Here is a 12,182-nt window from a genome sequence, read left to right on the forward strand (position 1 = left end):
AGATATTGGAAGATTGTGAAGATTTTTTTTCTTTCATCCAACCAAAACTTCTCTGTCCGATCCAGTTTTTAGTATTTTACTATCTCTATTGCTTGATAGTCATTCATCGTAGAATTAAATAATCCGTAAAGTAATGTTTCATTGTTTCGCATGTTTTCGGATTATATAAAAATAATATTTTTTATTTAGATAATTTAAATATTATTAATATCGAATAATGTGACGATATGCAAATCAGATGCGTTCAACATTTTATCTATAGCAAAATCTTCACACCAATAAATTTATAAATTCGAAGATTTTGTCCAAATTTATATTTTTAAGAAAATAATATTTATAAATTTTTTAACCATAATTCTTTTATGAGTGAGAGTAAAATTAAAAAGAATTTTATTATATATAAATAAAGTTACATATTAATACTACGTATTAATATTGATTTATTTATATTTAAAATTTAAATTAATATTATTTTTATAAAATTTATTTTTTAACTAATTATATTAAATTAACATATATATTAATGCGGAATTATATTTATAAATAGATTTTTTTCAATTAAAAAATCTCTGTTGCATTAATCTTAGATAAACTAAACCCAAGCCAGTATTATTTTTATTTAATGGATCTGCTTAGTGTCTGCCAATAATGGGCTTCACACCATAACCCACCTGCAACTTTTATATATACAAGCCCATACCTCTGAAAATTCATGTCCATTCAGTTTTACTTTGTAACTTCAAAAAAAATTTTCCCCATGCAGGCCTAATATGTGCTTAATTTTTCAACCCATCTTAAGTTCTAACATTAGGCTATATTTTCATGTTTGAGATTAGTTGAATTGAGTTATGAATATAGTAAATTGAGTTATAAATAATAATATTTTATTAATTTTATTGAGATGAATTTAATTTTTTTATGAAAAATTGAAAAAATAGTAAGTCACGTCAATGATTAGTTTGAGATGAGTTGAGTTGAGTTAATCTTTCAAACACATCCTTAATATAAAAAGCTATATTAGGATGGTTCACATGTCGTGTCTATTTTCTCTGAATTTTAGAAAGTTTTATGGTAAAAGAATTGTAAGAAATCCTAATTTCAATATGTGGATTTGGGACAATCATTTAAAAGACCTGAAGCATATATATTATGCCAATAACACAAACAATGAAACAAAACATGAAAATTACAACCTTAAAAAACAATCATGTACAATCAATGGCGAACCATCAAAAATTACGTACGCTATAGTACTGCATGCTTTTACCTTTCAGTTTGGCTGTTTTTGGTTCTCTCCTTACCAGAAACTACAATTTGGTTTCTCTTGATAAATGAAAAAGAGTAAAAAACCACCAAACGGCAAAACACCATAGTACTCATGGGTATGTAAAAGCTGGATGACTAGCTCGGTTTGAATTAAGACTCAACGATGCCGGTTTTACAACTGTGTAAATTCGGCATTCTTTGAGACTACGAGGTCTGTACGTAAAAACAATTAGAGTCCGATCGAGCAGGAAATCAAAGGAAAATGGCACATGATATAAAGTATTTGCAAGATAAAAATCAAATTGAGGCACTGAATTAATAATCATGTCTTATTGAAAGATATATAATCTGATAAATTAATGTCTAGCTCCGTCTGTATTTACATGTAAATATAGCCGGCCCAACACTTTCTACCCACTTTCCAAGTAAAGAAGATAAGAATTTAAAAAATATAAATAAAAATAAAAACGAAGAATCTTAACTGTTAATGACCTTCTCTTTACTTTATCCTTCTTTTCCACGCACCCATATATTCACATGACCCTCGTCTTTAAGGACCAAGATGTTCGCAATCGAAAATTGGTGAAGCAATTGAGTTCAAGTCTCCAAAAATAATGTCATCGCTCTCAGCATAGTTTCCAAAGTCTTGACAATCAAAGTATGTTTGAATATCATCCGGAAAGCTTCGACGCGGTGGGTCTGACTCTTGCGACGTTGGAGGACTACTGTCCACCACCGATGTCATCTCCAACATTTCCTGGAACTTGGATGATTGCAATAGTAGCCCTAGTGCTGAAGATGCAGAGCCACCAACACCAGGCCTTAGTGGAGCTAGCTGGGTCATGTCAGTTGCAGTACTCGAGCTCGCTTGGTTGGAGACTACGCTTAAGCCAGGCTCTAAATTAGTGTTTGGTTCAGAGTCACTTGGGTTGGTGGGGCTATTTTGGTTACCAGAACGTAGCCCCTTGATGTAATGACTGAGATCAAAGTTAGTAACAGCGTTAAGTCCACGGTACTGTATAGCTGCCTTGTCATATGCGGCGGCTGCTTCTTCTTGAGTAGCTGCATTGCAGATTCGTGTACAAGAATAAATAAATAAATAATAGTAAAATGTAAAAAGTATAGAGAAGGGTGATGATGTTTTGGAGATAAATTAATAAATATAGCATATTATATATATATATATATTAATTTAGAAAATTTAATAATTTACATGCAAAATTTGGTGGAAAGTTGGAGAAAAATATCTAATATTCCATACAACGTACACGTACATTGAATAACTCTTAAATAGCTTGGGTACATAAGCAGTTGAGGTTTGGTGATCTATATCTCAACCAACTCCATTTGATCATTACATATATAGATTCAGTAACATTTTATTTTATCCCACTATATATTTACCTAAACCCATATTAGTTTATTTATGAACTTATCTAATTTTGGGGACATATGTTACGTACTTTCCTTCTCTCTCTCTCTTTTTTTAATATTTATTTAGTTGTTCTGTCTCTGAAACATTATATAAATGTATTCATTTGTTGTTAATGTTTGTCCGACATTCATTTTTAGTGACGTCGCACAAGGTTGTGTTGACACGTGGTAAACAAATAATTACTTAATGATTATCTAAGTGCACTCATGCAGAAGGATCTATATGCACCATGCACTAAGGTTTGGGAACGACCGGGCCAATTGAGAATAACGTAGCGATCGAATGAATTAATGAGATCATCATCATGTATTTGCCTGCAGGCTGATCGGTCTTTTGGTGACCAGTTAAAGTCTATGCAATATTGATTAATATATATATATATATATATTTTAATCTTTCTTTCCATTTTATGGTGAGAAAAATTCATGAAAAATGGAAAAAGCTGATCAGCAGAAAATTAAAGACGTGCGGAAGAGGATCGAAATCATGGTTTCTCTGTCATTACGTACCATAAGTTCCAAGATAGACATATTTGTTGCCGAATACTCTGCCAATTCGAGCTTCCCACCTTCCATTGTGATGGTGTCTGCAAATGATTTAATTTGGAAATAACATTGAGTTAGTTGTTACCATAACACAGATCAGTTCACTATAAGAAAATTGTTCAGTTATGATCAGTTATTTATTTTAAAAAATGACTATTTTCTAAGAAAATAAATCTGTTTTAGTCGTAAATAATCTTTACCGTCACGAATATAACAAGCGCGAATGATCAAAAAGGGAAAATTAATTTGATAATCTTAAATTAATTACCTTGCCACGCCTCTATACTTTGAGACCCCACGGGAAAACCCACTACTTTTTCTGTACATCGGATCGATAACAATGTGGAAAAAAAAAAAAATCAATTGATCATCAACACAATTTTCAACTAATTTATAATAATTAACGAGTACATATAATATTCATGATTTGAGATATGCAGAAATTTGAGAATTATTACGTACCTCCTCAAAATACTAATGTACTCTTCTTTTGATTGCCCCTCCATTTCTTTGAGTTCTTCTTGATAGGTTGATGGCTACAATTAATTAATTATTGTCATACATATATATATATATATATATATATATATATATAGAAAAGCCAGAGAAATTAATGAAAGCAATGATAATTACGGGAACAGAGATTTGAGAAGTGGCAAGCGAGTACCGGGAAATTGAGGATAGTTTCAGGTCCCCAGTACTTCAATGCTGCCAGGTCATAAGCGCGTGCAGCGGCTACTTCATCATCATATGCCCCTTCAAAAATAGAAATCCAACATCTCAATTATTTACATTTTAAAAACAGAACTGTACGTAATTGATTCTCTCCAGCTTTTCGTTTCCTTCTTAAGTTTTTTTTTTTTTTGGAGCATGAAATTTCCTTCTAAAGTTATTTGAGGATGAAAGGATTAATAAAGAAATATTTAAAACGAAAATGCATGTATAAAAATATGCCAAACAAATTCACTCTTATCATTTCTCTGAAAAAAGTACCAAACCTACCTAAGTATACTGCATTTAAGTCGGAAACCAAGCCACCGCCACCATCAAACCAGGAACATAGAATTACAAGAGAAATAGATTGTTAAGAGTACTGCGTAATGCAAATATATGAATAACGGGGATTTTGTTTTGTTTTTCCGAAAAAGAAAAAAATAGAGAAGAAGAAGATCAGGATCGAAGATGAACCTTGTCTTCCTTTCTTGTTCTGCGACTCGTTCCAGCAATTCTTATCCCACAAATGAGCTTCATAACGACCAGTCCACCGATGCCTAAATCATTCAGGCGACGTCGATAAAAACCAGAAGGAAAAGCGTAACAAAAAAACCTATATATATGTCCGTGTGTGTGTGTGTGTCATTTGTAGACATGATAAATTCGAAGAGAGAAAACACTCTTTCACAAACTCGATCGTGGATCGATGCATCCAACCTCGTGACGCCTCTGTAGATGGAGCTGCGCTGTGGAGGAGAGTCTCGTGCGACACTTTTGCGCTTCCGCTTCACCTTCGTTGCGGGGCTGTTATTAGAGTTAGTCGACGTAGCGTTCGCAGTGTCCTTGACTGAGCTTTTCGCCATAGAATTTAACCTACTTCACAAGATAGAACGTCGCAATGGTACAGAGAGAGAGAGAGAGATGTGTAGGTCAATACCCAAATATAAGAAGGGTTTGGGAGTAGTTGCTAGCCGGCCGAGGAGAAGGGTTTTTATGGCCGTCTCGCTCTCTCTTATAAGCGACTAGCTACTTGTGTAGAGTCTCTTCCTCTGTCCTTATCGCGTTACATGTCCTCAGTGCTAGCTTGTGCAAGAAATATTGAAATAGACATTATAAGATGGATCTCTCTCTCTCTCTCTCTCTCTCTCTCTCTCTCTCTCTCTCTCTCTCTCTCTCTCTCTCTCTCTCCAAAAAAAAAATGCTATGCATAATAGGGTTTTAGTTATTATTTTCCTTAATTATTCCCTATCTCTTTAAAACCTAACATGCACCATTTTGTTCTCTCTCTCTCTCTCTCTCTTCTGGGTGTGTCATTGTCTTGATATTTTTACTTTTATAATGTCATGTGGAATTTAGGAGTTTGGCTAGCTAGCATGAAAGCTTCCCTCTCCAATTAATTAATTAATTAATTTGCTGTATTTTAAATTTTCTCTACAATATTTCGTGAGGAAGTAATTTAGATATTATTTAATTTATTAATATTTATAGAGTTTACTAGTCCAGCTTCCACTAATGTAAAATCATTCATCCCTCTATATATGGCCTAGCTAGTTTAGTTTTGAGGAAATAAATTTTATATGAGTACTAATTTTAAACGTAAATTTTCTCAAACAAACGATAAAAAATTATATATATCTATGATCTATATATAAATAAATAATGAAACTTTTGAATGAAGATCGATGATCAGCTGGTCAATTGATCTTTTCATGCTTCTAAGTAGGAACTTCCCTCGATCAGCTTTTAATTTGGCGAACAGTTGCATGCCGCTTAAATTAAATTGCAAGTTTGAAAACACGCATGCTGTTGGTTGGATGAGATTTGACTAATATTATTTCTATTTCAATATAATTAATAATAAAAATTGCAATGCAATGTTAAAAATGAAAAGTACTGATCTCCGTACATAAATAAAAAATATAAAAATAAATTTATAAATTGATATAATTTTATATGATCTATTAAATTTATTTTATAATAAAAATAATTTTATAATTTGATATATATATTACATCATATTAATTTATATATTTTATTTTATATAATCTTAAAATATTTCTCATAGTACGTACTACGTACTACTAGTATTGGTGGCAGCTTTTCTATGGATCGATTACATGTGGATGGATGTAGATTCCATCATAAATTGGAGTAGTGCATGGTTGTTGGTTATGGGTCAAAAATAGTTCGAGGTAGGTTCGGTTCTAAGGATATATATATATATATATATATATTGAAGATCAACGCCCAACGGAATATCAAATTTAATTTAATTAGATTGACTTTGTAAAAATTAAATGAAGGCCATTAATGATCAAGAAAATCTATTTATAAGATTGATTTTGTCTACATCTATTACATCGTATCATATTAATTCTGTAAAAAATATATTAGTATTTTAATTTTTTTTAAAATCTCATTATAAATAGTGTGTTAATGCATCGACTTTTAAGTAACAAAATATATATTTACATGTTAACCTTATTTTATGATGTAATATATAGTTGATTACATCATGAGTACGAAGGTGGCGAAGTTTGGGAGATGTTAGTGGTATAAAGCAAGTAGCGAGCGGCCGTAAAACCATGCATTAGGTGGAGCCCTAGACTCGATCGGTGCTTAACTCCACCTAATTAATTACTCACACTTTCATCTTCATTAGGTATGGCTTACTCAATACGATCAAAACTAGTAATATTTATTTTTCATAATTGTAAATGTCGCACATTTCTTCAAAAAAAATTTAAAAAAAGTTGGTAAATTTGCATTCACAAGAAAAAAAAAAACTACATTTTAACGATGGATCTCTCTCTACTAAAAAATAAAATATACGAGATCTATTTATTTATGACTATATTTAATATTACTTAAAAGCTATCGTACATATGGAGTGGTGTTGGCTAACTTGGATGGACGAAAGGCAGTGGATTTGGGAGGAGAGTTATTAAAATAGTGAGAAAAGTAGGTGGGGGAGGAGCTCCCCAACTTCTAACGCCTAATTGGGAGTCGGTGTCGTCCCATAACATGAGTGGTCCTTTCTAGTTGACTAAATCAAATTACATTTTAAAACGTTTTAATCTTTCTAGAAAAAGGGTTGTTTCGATCCCAACAAGTTAACGACTCCCCTACAAAAAGGGGGAGCAATCAACTTCATATAGCCGAGTTACAAATAAGACGTTGCCGTGTGATACGGAAATAGAGTAATATTAATATAGTCATTTTTACGTATTTATTATGCATTTTATTTATGTGATTTGTTATATAAATTTTTTTAATGCATAATCAATCACGTTAATAGAATATATAAAAAAATACATAAAAATAATTATATATAAAATTTTTAAAAGTTATATATATACTTCAAGATTATCTAATAGTAAAATATATAAAAAATATATAAAAATGACTCTACGTATAATTTAATTTTTTAATTTAGAAACCCATGATCAAAACTCAAATACATGCCTTGAGACTGGGCCAAAACATGGACTGTGAGCCCTTTGAACTCTTTAGCAGGCAAGCCTGTCCTCTGAAATCGGGTGTCTCTGTGATAGGACTATTGGGCCGGACCCAAGTCCACCAAATTTTGAAACGCCCTCTCAGACTACTACGCTGTTATTGAACGAGGCATCATGCCATCATGCAATCCTTCGGATATTAAAACATGTTCAAGGCATTATAAGTGAACAGGGGGAAACAGGCAAATTAGTGTAAGATTCAAGTTTCGATTTGCTTGTTCGTCGTTAGCTTTTCAAATAGGTTCTTCTTTCCCCAAGCTCATGTTTCATATTCAGGAGTTGGTTTGCAAGTTGACGTTCTGTTGCAGTACTTTTATGTTCAAGATGGAATATGAATACGTTGAATATGTAGGCACCATAGAGTTACCAACTTGCACCAACTTACTAACAAAAGGGTGCTCATTTTCATTTATGTAGAGAATATAAGAATATATAGCTCGAATTTCTTCAAATTCACTATCCAATGGTATCAAAACGCCCCCCATTCATCCGGCTTGTCCATCTACATAAAATGATGAAGTTCTTGGGTCGGAATGAGAAGCAGAGCTAACAATAAAATGTTGGAATGTAAGTTCGCGCTCAGAGGTTGAACAGCAAAAAGATAGCAGCATATAAAAATCATTACACCATGCAACAAAGCTTAGAATCCATAGAAGCCAAACATACGCAAAATGCTTGGAAACCCGTCAAAGGATATCTACATAACAAAGGCACAAGATCTCGTGTTACATCTCTTTCATAACGTGCTAATATAATGATCAACTTTCCTTTAAATCAATAGAATTGCAGAAATGGTTCTTGCATAATACCTGTAATCCATCACGTACTTTGACTTCCCCACTCTTCCAAGCTGCAGGATTGATTGTTTTCCATTCTCCTAAGTGAACCATAAATAAGTTAGTATCCCAATTACATATTTCGGCTTCGCTCATTCGGCACCTCCCAAGCCAATCTTCTCTCCACACTTTTAAATTAAGCATCTTGATCACATTGTTTCACATGTTTGTCCCATTGAAACCATAAATCAAGGAAGTTAATGATACCTCTAAAGTCAGCTGGAAATTCTTTACAGAGCTCTGGATTCTAAGTCCAGCTCTTCCCCTGTCTCTATAGTCTAACTCATTTTGCTTTGAAATCTGAAGAAGCAAAAGAAACCAATCAACACAGCAATAATTAATATACTTCCTGAAACATAACAGAGGAATACACTTTCTATATTCTTACTTTATTGTAATGCGGAACTCTTGAGAATAGCTGATGAACTTTGTCCACTTTTCCCTCCCAATCCTTTGGCAGTCCATGAATGTGTTGTACCTACCAGAAACAAAATTCTTGGATTATGATACACGCATTACTAGACTTAAAAGATGAAATACTGGCACACGTTTTCATGCTATATATAATAGGGTAAGTACCTAAGAATCTTAGAAACCGTTTAGCTCACCTGAGTTGTGTTCTTAAGCTGCATGGATTGATGCTTGGGTATGTATACCATCATACTTCTGTAACTACCGGTACAAGTGGCTATTGTAGTCATGAATCTGCCAGGCAAAGCAATCCTATGTAATCGAGAAGAAGACAGACACACACACATACACACACACACACACACAGAACTTGGCTTACCTGACAACAGCTAGAAGTGATTTAGATTGATTTGTTAGGGCATTAAGGCGTTTCCCCTGCAATTAAAATCATTGCTGATCAAATTGATGATAGAATCTTTCCACAAATCAATCAAAAAACTGAGTCCACAATTATATATGAAATATAATTCATTACACTACATAAAGCTCCAAGAAATGACCTGATCCCAAATATGGTATTTAGAACCCATGAGGTTAGATGTGACGGCCCCAATAAAACTATCATCCATACTAGACAATATTCCTTTTGTATTCTGAGCTATGGTGAACACGGACTTCCCGTTATTCCTCTTGTGGTGGGCAACAGCTAGTTTCCGATTCTGTCGTCCCTGACCTTCCTGGTTTTATAATTCCAGATAAAAGAATCAAGAGTTAAACCTTGCTCCTAGAAGGGAGTTTACCATGCTCCACAAGAGAAACCATGAACAACCCAGATACAGGCAATCAACCAGGGGGCCACGCTGAGAGAGATTATAGAGTATAGCGGGTGTACTTGAGAGTTGCATGGAAAAGATGCAGCAAAAGCATATATACCACAAATTACACATTGTATCGGGACGCAGAAAAATAGTGAAGATGGCTTGCAGAAGTTAATAGATGTCAGTAACCTAAACCGGAAACTCATCGTCCTTGTCCGCTGTTACAACCAAGGTATACTACTTTCATCAGAATTGGAAAATTCTCGCAGACTTTTATGAGTGAGACAGAAAGTAAAAGAAGTACAAAAAACAACATTGAGTTACAAATATGATTCCTTGCCCTTTCCCTACAGAAACAACCGTCAGCAATATCCCCATGGGTTTCGACTTCTCGTGCACAGGTGCTCAAAGATACCACCATGTCAGGGTTGCTATGCATACAAAGAATACGTACCAATCAAACTAGCAAAAACCGGGGAAATAAAAACCGAAAACTTTAAAGACTCCGGAACCAGATGCTAATGAGATAAAATCCAGAATTTCATACAATTAGAATTAATATACAACCAAAGAGAAAGGTGGAAACATTTTTATAAGTCACGGGAATCTCACATTCGTATAAAGAGCGTATAGAGTACCCCCATGTAGTCCCTCCGGCGATTCTTCTTTCACAATTACACAAGTACACCTTCCTATATCCGGAGGTAATGGCCTACACAACAAAGACCTGAACAAGCGTGCCCAAAACTGAGATTAAAAAGACTTCAAAGCAGGATTTTTGCGTCAAAAGCCCAAAACGGTCAACAGAAAACCAACCTATTAGGCAGTGTAGACCAAGAAGAAGCCGGGGCAGCCTCAGAATCGGAGTAGTCCCAAATATTCAAAGAACTGGAGGTTTCCGATTCGGCAGGGTCCCAAATTTTCGACCCAAAAGCCTTCTCAGGCTCATTCATTTGCATGCAAAACTGAAGCGAGGATGGCTTCAATACCCTGCCGTTTGTGGAGAGAGACTTCATGCCGGTGAACCGCTTGGGCGTACCAAACCCATTTGGGGGCACCACATTTTCTTTGTCAGTACCAAAAAAGACAGGCTTCTCGTCTTGTTTCCTGTTGGGCACATCGTTCTCTTTGTTGTCGGTAAATATACGTGGGGTTGAGCAGAAGCCCCCACCGCCTTCACTGCTGCTGCGGCTGTGCCTGAGGTCATTGAGAGGGTTGACATAGAGGGAACTGTACGAGGATTGCCGTGGCATTGAAGATCTCTTGCACCCAGTCATCAGATATTGAGGGAGGTAAAATTCGTTAATCCTCGGATGGGTTGGATTTGAATGCTGGATATTGTATCTGGTTTTGGGAAAGACTCCTATAAATGGGATTTTGGTAGACTTCTTGAAATGAGTCACATCTAGCACGGAGATTGATTTTGAAATGTGTTGCTTTGGGAAAGATTTGGCTTACACTTTTTGTGTGGACTAGATTTTGTCTGTGAAGAGTTCAGTGGCTCTGATTTTGCCACGTCGGTATATTGAGTGGGTCCCCAGTTGCTGCGAGGGTGGGTTGAATTAGGTACACTGAGTGGACCCCAATGACTTAGGTGGGGGTGAGATGTGATGCAACTGATAGTGATGGGGATCGAAAGGATGTTTTTGAATTTGAATGGCCATTGGGAAATGTGAGCGTTTTGTTTTTGGATGGTGGGAACAATGTCTTGAGTGTGTGTATGTGTGTTTGTTTGCTTGCTGGCTCGTTTGGTGGGACTAACGGTAACTATTCAAACTCTTTGACCTTTATTTCTTTACCTGTGTTGGAGACCGAATCGAGGGGGTAGTTTACTAGTTTTACTAGAAAAGCGGTTTACCGAGGCTTAAAAAAAAAAGAAAAAGGTTTCCCATCATATTATGTTCGATCCTACGTCCTTTTTTTTTTTTTCTTTTTTTTTTCAAATGAGTGGGAAGGTTTTATTTGCACGAGACAGACAAAAAACAATCCATGTAATCAAGTTTTCGTAGTTAAATTCTTTTTTACAATTTTAAAAAATATAAACATTACTGTATTTAATGGTGAAATCCAAACTTTCACATATAATACTTATGAATTTTGCCATTCATAAACGTGCTAACACATCACTAATAATGAGAATTATTATAACTTAAAAAAAATTAAAACATCAATCATATTTTAGTATAATTCATGTAGAAATCTTCTACGTCAAGGACATGTTGGATGTGTAAAAAATAAAATTTATAAATAGATTTTTTCAATATTTAATGTAAGTTCGAATATAAATCGTTTGGATTTAAAAGTCGTTTTATCTTATCTCATCTCATCTTTTTAACTTTCTTAAATTTTCATATCAAATATAATAAACAATTTAATTTTTTCAAATCTCAATTTAATTTTGTTAAATTTCTAAACAATAATAGTACTATTTTATTTAACTTTTTATCTTCCATTTAAAACCATCTCGTCTAATTTCTAAATCCAAACCATATCTAAATTATAAAAAGTAAATATATGCAAATGCTACAATTACAAGATAAAAATATTAATCACTTGAAGAAACAAATTTGCAAACTCCAATTTTTGTGCAATTAACTATTTTAAAAAATAATTAGTATTTTAATTTTTCTTAATTAATC

At 34.0% G+C, this 12,182-nt stretch overlaps 2 protein-coding genes across 2 annotated transcripts; both read right to left on the reverse strand.

Moving 5' to 3' along the window:
* Window positions 1-1,581: 1,581 nt before the first annotated feature.
* LOC122301198 (AP2-like ethylene-responsive transcription factor At1g16060) lies at window positions 1,582-5,042 on the reverse strand. The gene is made up of 8 exons (XM_043112381.1): window positions 4,678-5,042; window positions 4,435-4,517; window positions 4,249-4,257; window positions 3,914-4,002; window positions 3,709-3,782; window positions 3,515-3,565; window positions 3,211-3,287; window positions 1,582-2,328 (listed from the first exon to the last, which is right to left on the reverse strand). Exons 1-8 carry the CDS (start codon window positions 4,821-4,823, stop codon window positions 1,817-1,819), a joined length of 1,041 nt encoding a protein of 346 aa, XP_042968315.1. The 5' UTR covers window positions 4,824-5,042; the 3' UTR covers window positions 1,582-1,816.
* Window positions 5,043-7,841: 2,799 nt separating this feature from the next.
* LOC122301197 (tubby-like protein 8) lies at window positions 7,842-10,981 on the reverse strand. The gene is made up of 9 exons (XM_043112380.1): window positions 10,360-10,981; window positions 10,156-10,270; window positions 9,286-9,462; window positions 9,105-9,160; window positions 8,923-9,019; window positions 8,703-8,792; window positions 8,522-8,614; window positions 8,288-8,355; window positions 7,842-8,175 (listed from the first exon to the last, which is right to left on the reverse strand). The coding sequence occupies exons 1-9, from the start codon at window positions 10,818-10,820 to the stop codon at window positions 8,100-8,102; spliced, it is 1,233 nt and encodes a 410-aa protein (XP_042968314.1). The 5' UTR covers window positions 10,821-10,981; the 3' UTR covers window positions 7,842-8,099.
* Window positions 10,982-12,182: the final 1,201 nt, after the last annotated feature.

This window comes from Carya illinoinensis, chromosome 2 (assembly GCF_018687715.1).
Source record: "Carya illinoinensis cultivar Pawnee chromosome 2, C.illinoinensisPawnee_v1, whole genome shotgun sequence".
Lineage (NCBI taxonomy): Eukaryota > Viridiplantae > Streptophyta > Magnoliopsida > Fagales > Juglandaceae > Carya > Carya illinoinensis.

Bases quoted from the DNA above. Each gene is read 5' to 3' on its own strand.
- LOC122301198 (XM_043112381.1), bottom strand. From the start codon at position 4,823: ATGGCGAAAAGCTCAGTCAAGGACACTGCGAACGCTACGTCGACTAAC. The intron at 4,518-4,677 runs GTTGGATGCATC...TGAATGATTTAG, and splicing joins ATCTACAGAGGCGTCACGAG to GCATCGGTGGACTGGTCGTT. The intron at 3,783-3,913 runs GTACTCGCTTGC...AATTAATTGTAG, and splicing joins AAACTATCCTCAATTTCCCG to CCATCAACCTATCAAGAAGA.
- LOC122301197 (XM_043112380.1), bottom strand. From the start codon at position 10,820: ATGACTGGGTGCAAGAGATCTTCAATGCCACGGCAATCCTCGTACAGT. The intron at 9,161-9,285 runs GTCATTTCTTGG...TTTTAATTGCAG, and splicing joins AATACCATATTTGGGATCAG to GGGAAACGCCTTAATGCCCT. The intron at 8,615-8,702 runs GTAAGAATATAG...TTGCTTCTTCAG, and splicing joins GAGTTCCGCATTACAATAAA to ATTTCAAAGCAAAATGAGTT.